This window comes from Carcharhinus amblyrhynchos, chromosome 6, assembly GCF_965287045.1.
Source record: "Carcharhinus amblyrhynchos chromosome 6, sCarAmb.v2.hapA, whole genome shotgun sequence".
Taxonomy (NCBI): Eukaryota; Metazoa; Chordata; class Chondrichthyes; order Carcharhiniformes; family Carcharhinidae; genus Carcharhinus; species Carcharhinus amblyrhynchos.
Genome location: NC_137329.1, coordinates 11,507,985 through 11,520,223, shown reverse-complemented (window position 1 = coordinate 11,520,223; position 12,239 = coordinate 11,507,985). Strand labels below are relative to the sequence as shown.

Here is a 12,239-nt window from a genome sequence, read left to right as displayed (position 1 = left end):
CGGTGGGGGTGCTCTCTTTTTACACTGTGTGAACTCATGTTAACCCTTTTCAGGAAATGGAGCCTTACATTCCAATATCAAACCAGGCAGTACGGTCATGTCTGTCAGGAGCTACAGTCTTGTTTTGGGTGAGTGTTGCTTTAAATTCCTTGATACCGTGTCCTTGTTAACCACACTGAGGGCCAGCAGTCCGGATTCCAATCCAGATGTTGGTTAGCACTGCAGCCTCACAGCGCCAGGGGCCCGGGTTCAATTCCGGCCTCGGGCCGCTGTCTGTGTGGAGTTTGCATGCCTGCATGCGTTTCCTCGGGGCCTCCCATTTCTTCCTACACTGCAAACATGGGCAGGTTTGGTGGATTGGCCATGCTAAAATGTCCATTAGTGTCCCAAGATGTGTAGGTTAGATGGATTAGCCATAGTAAATGGGTACAGTTATAGGGTTAGGGCTGGGGAGAGGGCTCGGGTAAGATACCCTGCCTGGGAGTTGGTGCAAACTCGATGGGCTGAATGGCCTCTTCTGCACTGTAGGGATTCTATGATTCTCATCATTTCCCCCTCCCATGGCAGATATATTGTTTGATTTTTAACTATTGTGGGGGTGGAGACTGGGTGGCAGGGGGAGGACCTGAACACAAGAAGAAACACAAAATGGTTACAACTGCATTTTCCACCTGCTACACAAAAGTGCTCCCACCTTCCATCCCCCAGCCCAATATTCAGCCTTATTGGAGTCCAATAAGAGTTGAATTTTAGGCAGACTGTGTAACAGACAGTCAGTGTGGTAATAAAAACAGAAAATGCTGGAAAATATCAGCAGGTCTGTTACATCTGTGAGAGAGAACAAGAGTTAATATTTTGAGTCTGGATGACCCTTTATTAAAAGAGTCACCTTTATAAGAAATAAGAACATAAGAAATAGGAGCAGGAGTAGGCCAACTAGCCCTTATTCGGAACATTGGCTCTATTCTGTCTCACCAGATGCTGTCAGTCCTGCAGGGATTTTCCAGCATTTTCTGTTTTTGTTTCAGATTCCAGCATCTGCAATATTTTGCTCCTGTATCAATGTGATAATGCTGGTATTTCATCTCCCTACATTTCCATTCTCATTCATCACCATTTCTATTTATTTAATTGGATTCAGTAATTCCTCCCAACCCCAGGTGTCAGTGCTCATTGCATAAAAATACATTGCAGAGTTTTCAGTTGGCATACACAGTAATGTTACTGTGCAGAAGGAGGCCATTCAGCCCATTGTATCACTGGACTATTAATCCAGAAACTCAGTTAATGTTCTTGGAACCTGGGTTCGAATCCCACCACAGCAGTCAGTGGCGTTTGAATTCAATGAAAAAAAAATTAAAATCTACCGATGACCAATTGTCAGAAAAACCCAATTTGGTTCACTAATGTCCTTCGGGGGAGGAAATCTGCCATCCTTAGCTGGTCCAGCCTATGTGCAACTCCAGACCCAAAGCAGTGTGGTTGACTCCCTACTGCCTTTGGCCAACTCGGGCTGGGCAATAAATGCTGTACGAAGCCTGACAACACTAGGTTTAAGTCCAACAAGTTTATTTGACAGTAAACTCACAAGCTTGTAAACTGTGTTTACCCCAGTCCAACGCCGGCGTCTCCACATCAATAAATGCTGGCCAGCCAGCGATGCCCACGGCCCATTAATGAATGAATAAGATGTTGAAATTATGGAGAGTGCAACACACTAGCAGTGTTGCTAGCAGTGCAGTGGAGAAAGGGATTGCACAGGGAACGGCTGCTGTGATTCTCTCCTCTTTTTCAGTGGCTTAAATTCTGCTTCTAATTTTTCACACAGATCTTCCTAATCCTGGTCTGCATCATTGCGGTTATCGTGTACCGCCTCTCGATGTACGCCTCCTTTGCGAAGATCACTGTGAATATGAAGAAGGTGAAGTACATCGGCACTTTCTTCACTCCTCAGATGGTAACATCAGTCACAGCCTCCGTACTGAACTTCATCATCATCATGATTCTGAACTACTTCTACGAGAGAGTGGCAATCTGGATCACGGACATGGGTAAAACTCTGCATTTACCACCTTCCTCACTGGACCCTGTCTCTTATCAGGTTAAAGCTCACCTTTTTAATGCTGTAGATTAATTGAATTGAATTGAACTGGTTTATTATTGTCACCTATATTAGTACACAGTGAAAAGTATTGTTCCATGCACACTATATAGACAAAGCATACCATTCATAGAGCACATAGGAGAGAAGGAAAGGAGAATGTACAGAATATATTGCTGTCTATTCGTGTATCAATCCAGCTGCCTCTTGAGTGTTGTTACAGAATCTGCTTCCACCACCTCTTCCAGCAACGCGTTCCAGGCATCCACCATCCTCTGTGTGAAAAACTTGTCCCTTATATCTCTTTTAAACCTTACCCCCCTCTCGCTCTCAATCTATGCTCCCACATAATTGACCCGTCGACCTGGGAAAATGACTCTGACTGTCCACTCTATCCGAGTCTGCCACAGTCTCGTAAACGTCTATCAGGTTCCCCCTCGTCCTCCAAGACTCCAGTGAAAACAAATAAGAACATAAGAACATAAGAAATAGGAGCAGGAGTAGGCCATCTAGCCCTTCGAGCCTGCCCCGCCATTCAATAAGATCATGGCTGATCTGTCGTGGCTCAGTTCCACTTTCCCGCCCTCTCCCCATAACCCTTAATCCCCTCTCTTATCAAAAACCCATCAACCCGCTTCTTAAAAATATTTAGCGAGGCAGCCTCCACCACTTCAACGGGCAGAGAATTCCAGAGATTCACCACCCTTTGAGTGAAGAAGTTCCTCCTCAACTCCGTTCTAAACCGCCCCCCCTTTATCTTGAGGCTGTGCCCCCTAGTCCTACTGTCTTTTTTGAGCAGGAAGAGTCTCTCCACCTCTATCCTATCCATCCCATTCATCATCTTATACGTCTCAATGAGATCTCCCCTCATTCTTCTAAACTCTAACGAGTACAAGCCTAGTTTATTCAGCCTCTCCTCATAGCTCAATCCCCTCAACTCCGGCATCAGCCTAGTAAACCTCCTCTGCACTCCCTCCAGGGCCAAAATATCCTTGCGCAGGTGCGGCGCCCAAAACTGCACACAGTACTCCAGCTGCGGCCTCACCAATGCCCTATACAGCTGCAGCAAGACCTCCCTACTTTTATATTCAATCCCCCTCGCTATGAAGGCCAGCATCCCATTCGCCTTCCTGACCACCTGCTGCACCTGCAAGCTGGGTTTTTGCGACTCATGCACAAGGACCCCGAGGTCCCTCTGCACCGTCGCCTGCTGCAGTTTTTCGCCACGTAAGTAATAGTCCTTCCTACCATTCTTCCTACCAAAGTGGACCACCTCACACTTGCCAACATTAAATTCCATTTGCCATTTCCTGGCCCATTCGCCCAGCCTATCTAGATCCTTCTGCAGACTCTCCACACCCTCCGCACAATTTGCCGTTCCCCCAATCTTGGTGTCATCAGCAAATTTCGACACCCTGCACTCGGTTCCCTCCTCCAGATCATCTATATAAATGGTAAATAGCTGAGGCCCCAGCACCGACCCCTGGGGCACCCCACTAGTCACCATCCGCCAATCCGAATAGCACCCATTGACCCCCAGTCTCTGCCTCCTATTTGACAACCAATCCTCTATCCACGCTAACACCCTACCCCCAACTCCATGTCCCCTGACCTTCTGCAATAACCTCTTGTGAGGTACCTTGTCAAACGCCTTCTGAAAATCCAGAAAGACCACATCCACCGGCTCTCCTCTATCCACTGCCCTAGACACATCCTCATAGAACTCCAGTAAATTTGTCAGACACGACTTCCCTTTAATGAAACCGTGTTGCGTCCGCCCTATCAAGCAATTCCCTTCAAGATGCCTCGCAATTTCCTGCTTAATGATGGATTCTAACATTTTACCTACCACAGACGTTAAACTAACCGGCCTATAATTCCCCGCCTTTTGCCTGGCACCCTTCTTAAACAACGGCGTAACATTAGCCGTTTTCCAATCTTCCGGCACTTCCCCGGAATCCAGCGACGTCTGGAAAATAACCACCAAGGCATCCACTATCACCTCCGCCATTTCTTTCAGAACCCTCGGATGCATTCCATCCGGTCCTGGGGACTTGTCCACAATCAGCCCCTCCAGTCTGTCGAGCACCACCTCTCTAGTAACAGTAATGTCATTAAGTTGTTCAACCTTTCTTCGTAGTCCATATCCTCCAAAGCAGGCAACATCCTGGAAAGTCTCTTCTGCACCCTTTCCAATGCATCGGCATCCTCCCAGTAGTGTGGTGACCCAGAATTGTACGCCACACTCCAAATGCGGCCTAACCAAAGCCTTATGCAGTTGCTGGGACTTCATGGCCACAGAGGAATCATGACATAGATTTATCTGGTTTCCAAAGACCAGATCAAATATGCAAACTAGAGTTGTATTTCCAGGAATTTATAGGCGGTTCAGAGATAATTTGATCAACATTTTCAGGATATTAAGGGGAAAGGATAGGGTAGATCGAAACAATTTCCTCTGATTGGAGAGAATCTGTGACTCAGATACAACCTTAAAAATTCCTGTGTATTTAGTCATCTGAGCTACAGTCTGTTTACCTCTGTCTTTTAGGCTGCAGCCTCCTGTTTTAATTCTTGCCCAGTTTGTCCCAGAGTGCTTTACAAATCGCCATTGTAGGTGGCCCGTTTGCCCACACTGGGGAAAGGTGAGTTAGGTCACAGATCAGTCATAGCACACAGGATGGCAGAACAGGTTTGAGGGGCTGAATGGCCTTCGTTCCTGTATGTATAAGGACATTGAGGTGTCGTCACAACTGATTGATGTTATGACCGCTCTCTCTTTCACCTCCCAGAGATCCCCAAAACCCACTTTGAGTACGAGAACCGACTGACCATGAAAATGTTCCTCTTCCAATTTGCTAACTACTACTCCTCCTGCTTCTACGTGGCCTTCTTCAAGGGCAAGTTTATTGGCCGCCCAGGAGAATATAACTACCTGTTTGGTTCATGGAGAAACGAGGAGGTAAGCCATCTGAACAGACACAGCAACAACTTGGAAACATACTGGCCCTTTAACACGGAAAAAATTCAGGCTGCTCTGTAGGCATCATAGAAATTTCACAGTGCAGTAGGAGGCCATTCAGCCCATTGAGTCTGCACTGAGTCACTGAAAGATCATCTTGCCCAGGCTCACACTTCCCCACCTATCCCTGTGCATTTCCCATCCACCTAACCCACGTATCTTTGGACACTAAAGGGCAATTTGGCATGGCTAATTGCTAAATGCTTCACAGCTCCAGGGACCTGGGTTCGATTCCCAGCTTGGGTCACCAGTCTGCGTGGAGTTTGCACATTCTCCTCGTGTCTGCATGGGTTTCCTCCGGGTGCTCTGGTTTCCTCCCACAGTCCAAAGATGTGCAGGTTAGGTTGATTGGCCATGCTAAAATTGCCCCTGAGTGTGACCTGAGATGCATTGGTTAGCGGGATTAGTGGGTAAATATGTAGGGATGTGAAGGTAGGGCCTGGGTGGGATTGTGGTCGGTGCAGACTCAATGAGCCAAATGGCCTCTTTCTGCACTGTAGGGACTCTATGATTCTAAGACAATCCACCTAACCTACACATGTTGGAACATTAAAGGGCAATTTAGCATGGTTAATCCACCTAACCTACACATCTTTGGACTGTAGGAGGAAACCGGAGCACCCAGCGGAAACCCTCGCAGACACAGGGAGAGTGTGCAAACTCCATACAAACAGTGACTGGGGGCTGTAATTGAACCCAGGTCTCTGGTGTTGTGAGGCAGCATTGCTGACCTCTGTGCCACCGTGCTGCCCAGGACAAACTTTAGCAAGTGTCTTAAAGTAGGAAAGCAAGAAAAAGAAAACAAGATAGAAAGGCTGTAAGATTTAGGGCTTGAATTCCAATGCTTAGGCCCCAGGCAGCTGAAGATACGGTCACCAAAAACCTCTTTGTCAGAGAGGCAAAGCACCAAGAGCCAATAGTGATAAAATACTCTGTGGAAATTCCTCTCTGACTCTCCCCTCAGGTGGCTAGAACTCAATCCATGATATAGTGCTGGATTCCCTGACCTTGCCCGCACTGGATTCTCCATTCCCGCTGCAGTGAGTGGAGATTTAGTCGAGCGGCAGAATCTCCACTCTCGCTGGCAGCAGAACTGGGGCATGAACGGCCGGAGAATTCCAGCCAGAGTATGAATCAAATGTTTCACGTTCCGTGTGATGCGATGTCTGCCCCCAGCCAAGAGCTGGTCTGCCCTCTCTTGAAGGCCCACAGAGAATAAGCTGAACATGTTCATACGGTGGATGTGCAAGCGACTAGAGTTGGAGGAGTGTTGCGATAGAGCAGGACAGGATCACAGAGATAGGGAGGGCAGGGCTGAGGGAGATGTGAAAACCAGGATGCGAATTTGATACAGCCAGGAGAGATCCAGGTGAAGTCAGCAACGGATCGAGGGCTCACTCAAACATAAACTTTTACCCCGTTATTTTTGGGTGGCACAGCGCCAGGGACCCGGGTTCAATTCCGGCCTTGGGTCACTGCGAAGTCTGCACATTTTCCCCGTGTCTGCGTGGGTTTCCTCCCACTGTCCAAAAGATGTGCTGGTTAGATGGATTGGCCATGCAAAATTGCTCATTAGTATCCAAAGATATGCAGGTTGTTGGGGGCAGCGGGGGGTGGGGGTGGGGGGTGTGGAATTAGTCAGGTAAATACAGGAGGGTATGAGGATGGAGATCTGGGCAAAGCACTCTGCTGGAGAGTCGATGCAGGCTTGACGGGCTGAATGGCCTGCTTTTGCACTGTGGGGATTCAATGCAATGCATAATGTGAACTAATTAAATACATAATCCATATGAATCACTTAGAAAAATATCATTCTAAAGATATCGGTTGTAAATTAAAATAAAATACATTAAAATGGAAAGTTTGATGAAATGGGTGAAATTTTCCTGTCCCGCCTACCACGGGAATCGGAGCAGGCCGGGGTGTGGACCACACAAAAGTCCTTTCACGTTGGGTGGGATTTTCCAGTTTTGGGGCGAGCGGGGCTGGAAAATCCTGCCCCAAAATGTTTGTTGGTTCACTGTTGGTGTCGGTTTTCCTGAACGTTCTGCATTGGGATTGGACCATTGGGTCCTGCACCTAGCCAAGTGCACCCTCTGGTGGTTTGTCTTGGCTATTACACAGCAGCGAGTCATTTTCAGCTCTTGGTTTTAATGGAGGTATAATTTGGGGAATAAAAGAAAGACATGCATTTATACAGCCCTTACACGACCACCCGAGTTCCCCAAAGTGTAATCACTGCTGTAATGTGGTTGACTCTAAAAATGCCCTCCGAACAAGAGCTATTAGGGATGGACAATAAATGCTGGCCTAGCCAATGACTCTCTCATCCCATGAACAATTTTAAAAAACCAGCAAAGTAGCCAATATGTACAAAGCAAACTCCTAGCAATATGATAATGTCAATCTTTTTGTTTGATTTGCTTTATTACTGTCACATGTATTAACACACAGTGAAAAGTATTGTTTCTTGTGCGCTGTACAGACAGAGCATACCTTTTATAGAGAAGGAAAGGAGAGAGTGCAGAATGTAGTGTTACAGTCATAGCTAGGGTGTAGAGAAAGATCAACTTAATGCAAGCTAGGTCCATTCAAAAGTCTGACAGCAGCAGGGAAGAAGCTGTTCTTGAGTCGGTTGGTACGTGACCTCAGACTTTTGTACCTTTTTCCCAATAGAAGAGAGTGGGTGGGATTTTACGCCCTCTCTCATCCCAAAGCCTTAAATTCCCAACTGAGGTCAACGGACCATCCCATCGTCTGCCTCTTGCCCGCTCCAATTCCCGAGGCAGGTGGGGTGGAACAATTCCAGCCAGTTTGTCCGGGGCGCTGTTCTTTTTTGATGATGTCGATTGATGGGTAAATATAGACCAGGATACTGGGAATAACTCCCCTTTTCCCTAAACAAATGATGCCTTGGTTTCACATTTCATCGGAAAGATGGCATCTCTGACAGTGCAGCATTCCGCTGGAGTGCAGCAGCGCTCACCCATGGCACAGCGCTCCCCTGCAGTGCGGCGCATCCCCATGGTGCAGCACACCCCCACAATGTAGCACTCGCCTGCAGTGCTAAACTGTTAAGTGTCGGCCTCGATTGTTGCTCTCAAGCCCTGCAATGGGAGTTAAGTCCAGAAGTTTGTGACTCAGAGCTACCGACTGAGCCATGGTGGACACGGGAGGATGTAAGAGGGTTTGCCCCTTGGATGTCACCCATCTCTCTCAGTTGCAGTCAGTCATAGTGGCCCCAGCATTTTTGGAACTTTGATCTCTCATAATCCCTCGGACTGGGAGGCAACATTGATGTCTTACCTTGAGATGTCATGGGAAATAAGCCATTCGCAGCGGCACCCATGTAAGATTCATTGTCATAAGTCATTGTTTCACACGTTGAGGTAAAGAGACATTTGGGTGACTGCAGATGTAAAATATTCTTGTACTTAGTTTTATCGTCATTGAATTTGACTTATTTGTGTCCCCATTCTCCCAGTGTGACCCAGGTGGCTGCCTTATTGAACTAACCACTCAGCTCACCATCATTATGGCAGGGAAGCAAATCTGGGGCAATATTCAGGAGTCGTTTTTGCCGTAAGTACACTTTTCAATTGCTGCTGCTTTTCATGTAGGGGTGACACAATGGCGCAGTGGTTGGTACTGCTGCCTCACAGTGCCAAGGACCTGGGTTCAATTCCGGCCTTAGGTGACTGTCTGATTTGATGTGATTTATTATTGTCACGTGGATTAACATAGAGTGAAAAATATTGCTTCTTGCGTGCTATACAGACAAAGCATACTGTTCATAGAGAAGGGAAGGAGAGGCTGCAGAATGTATTGTTGCAGTCTAGGGTGTAGAGAGATTAATTTAATGTGAGGTCAGTCCATTCAAGAGACTGCTGGCAGCAGGGAAGAAGCTGTTTTTGAGTCTGTGTGGAATCTGCACGTTCTCCACATGTCTGCGTGGGTTTCCTCTGGATGCTGTGGTTTCCTCCCAGATATGCAGGTGAGTTGGGTTTGCCTTGATAAATGCATGGGGTTATAGAGATAAAGCAGGGAATGGGCCTGGGTGAGAGTGTTTCGGAGAGTCTATGCAGACATGATGAGTTGAATGGCCTCCTTCTAGCAATGTAGGGGGAGGATTCACTGTCCTCATCTATGAGTGACTTGACAATGACAATACCCAACCTTCTGAGATGGGACTGGGTGATTGTAGGCTCTTTGATGTCACCTACACATCCCTTCTGCCCATTTGACCATTTTGTCAAGAGTGCTGGTCCACACTGCGACTGCCATAAGAAAGCATGAAATTGGGACTCTCAGCACAAGCGACGATGACCTTTCCCTTTTCTGCTGTCTCCGCAGTTGGGTGAAAAACTGGTGGGTAAGTCGGAATGCCAGGCACCACCCGGAGAGGCTGTACTCCCGCTGGGAGCAGGATCATGACTTGCAGGACATGGGCCAGCTTGGTCTCTTCTACGAGTATCTGGAAATGGGTGAGTGAGATAACGGATCAGTATCACCTTTCTGGTGTCCTGGCTCTTTCTCTGGCTTCAAAGTTGGAAACCGTTTTGTTCCCTTTGTGTAAGTAAGTGATAAAAGATGCCGATGAATTGGAAGGGGTTCAATCATGATATCTGATGCCTGTTTTGCAGTCATCCAGTTTGGGTTTGTCACTCTGTTTGTGGCCTCGTTCCCCCTGGCTCCTGTTCTTGCTCTGCTCAACAACATTATCGAGGTCCGTGTGGACGCCTGGAAATTTATCACGCAGTTCAGGAGGCCCATGGCCGCAAAGGCTCACAGTATAGGAATATGGCAGCAGATTCTGAATGGAGTCGCCATCTTCTCTGTGGTTACCAATGTAAGTATAGCACCAAGTCTAGCACCATGAATTCCTCACACAAAAGTATTCCCGCAAGAGTAGATTTTCATGATCCTCACTCAAATTAAAGACAACGTGGCCTCCTCTGAATCTAGACCAGAAAACTGTGAGCACGGTAACTCCACCTGGGTGAGGATTTAGGAGTTCCCGTAGATTGTACACTCTCGCCCGTTGGTAAGACCGGAGAATGCCATTCCGCAAGCCTCGCCTGCCACGGAATCGGGTCTGGCGTGCTGGTAAAATTCTGGTCTTGGTGCCAACGAGAGTCACATAATCATAGAATACGACAGTGCAGAGGAGGCCCTTCAGCCCATTGAGTCTGCACCGACGCATGAAATGACCGCCTAATCCCACTTGCCAGTTGAACCGCGGCCTTGAATGTTATGGCGTGCCAAGTACTCATCCAGATACTTTTTAAAGGATGTGAGGCATCCCACCTCCACCACCCTCCTGGAGTTTAGGAACTCACATTGGTGCACCACTCAGATTGTTACTCATTTCTAGCTAAAATGAGTTATTAATCTACTTTCACAACTCTTGGGCTAAAGGTTTTCCAGACGCCCTGGCTGGCTGCAGAATAAACTGAATTTTAAAACATTCCCCTTAAATGTATCAAGGGCACATTATCATCACTCAGGGCAGGAGTGTGATGGAATACTCTCCACACGCCTGGATAAGTGCAGCTGCAACAACACTCAAGCAGGTCAACACCTTCTAGGACAAAGCAACCCACTTGATTGGCAACCTATCCATAAATCAACATCCACTCCCTCCATCACAGAGGCACAATGATAGCAGTGTGTACCATCTTCAAGATGCACTGCAGAAAATCACCAAGCTTCCTTAGACAGCAGAGTTCACCCCGCGACCTCTACTACCACCTCTCTAGAAGGTCAAACAGCAGCAATGCATGGGCATGACACCGCCTGGAAGCTCCCCTCCAAGCCGCTCACCAACCTGACTGAAAATTTACCCACCGCTCCTTCATTGTCGCTGGGTCAAAATCCTGTAACTCTCTCCATAACAGCACTGTAGGTGTATCTACACCGTACATACAGCACTGGTTCAAGAAGGTAGCTCAGCATCACCTTCTCGAGGATAATTGTGGACGGGCACTAAATGTTCACATCCCATGAATGAATGAAGAAATGGGTGACATCAGTATAAATAATCTGCAAACGATTTAGGTTGAAAAATAGAATTACCCTATCCTACAATGAATGAGTTCTCTCAAATTCTTTCAGGCTTTCATTGTGGCTTTTACATCAGATATGATCCCCCGATTAGTTTACAAATACGCATATTCTTTCAATGATCAACTACCAATGAAGGGCTACATCAACAACAGTCTATCAATCGCCAATGCCTCCGTTTTAAAATTTGGATCTTTAGACAAAGAAATCACCACTTGCAGGTAAGAATCCCAACAAAAATTTCCTTTCCAGATAAACCGATCCCCCGTGGTACATAACTTCTAAGTGTATTTTTAAAATGTTATGAGAATGTTTAATTCTGTTGCATGTTAACTGGGACAGCCACAGTTCAGATATATTGCATGTTGGACACTGGTTGTAGTTTGCAGGACAGAAGGATGGGGGTGAATTGTGCTGCGCGAGCAATGGACAACACTGAGTTTCCAGTTCATGAAGTTGTGTTCCAACTACCCAAAAGCAATGAGGAGACGACTCCCTTTGCACAGGAGTTTTGGGAGATGAGAAACAGAGCATTATCATATCATAGAATCCCTACAGTGCGGATGAAGGTCATTTGGCCCATCAAGTCTGACTAACCACAATCCCACCCAGACCCTATTCCAGTAACCCCACATATTTACTCTGCTAGTCCCCCTGACTGTAGAGTTAATTTAGCATGGCCAATCAACCTAAACTGCACATCTTTGGATGTCTTAGGTGTGGATAAGGTCATAAGTGTAGATAAAGTCCTCAAGTGAATGTCACTGGCAAGCGAAGTGGAGCGTAATTTCTGGGCAGTTTGCCTAATGTAATCCTCCTTGTGTTTTGGCAACCTAAACACAACTGCAGCACCCCCCTCCTGCATTCCTGGTGTAAGCAGAGAGGGCAGCCCGGAGAATTATTAGTCACCGCTCCAGTTACAATCACCTATCGTCGACAGTCATCGGCATGGTGGCACAGTGGTTAGCGCTGCTGCCTCACAGAGCTAGAGACCCAGGCTTAATTCCAGCCTTGGGTCACTGTCTGTGTGGAATTTTGCACTTTCTCCCCATG

The 12,239-nt window shown here is 47.1% G+C and overlaps 1 protein-coding gene across 7 annotated transcripts in view; it reads left to right on the top strand.

Moving 5' to 3' along the window:
* The window catches only part of ano5a (anoctamin 5a), a 163,032-nt gene that overhangs the window by 145,947 nt on the left and 4,846 nt on the right, over positions 1 to 12,239 (top strand). For all 7 annotated transcript variants that reach the window (XM_080189907.1, XM_080189903.1, XM_080189906.1 and 4 more), the window contains 7 exons: positions 54 to 128; positions 1,829 to 2,051; positions 4,894 to 5,063; positions 8,608 to 8,705; positions 9,477 to 9,607; positions 9,767 to 9,972; positions 11,238 to 11,407. In XM_080189907.1, the coding sequence (XP_080046033.1) occupies positions 54 to 128; positions 1,829 to 2,051; positions 4,894 to 5,063; positions 8,608 to 8,705; positions 9,477 to 9,607; positions 9,767 to 9,972; positions 11,238 to 11,407 (1,073 nt within the window). The remainder of the gene's footprint in view (positions 1 to 53; positions 129 to 1,828; positions 2,052 to 4,893; positions 5,064 to 8,607; positions 8,706 to 9,476; positions 9,608 to 9,766; positions 9,973 to 11,237; positions 11,408 to 12,239) is intronic.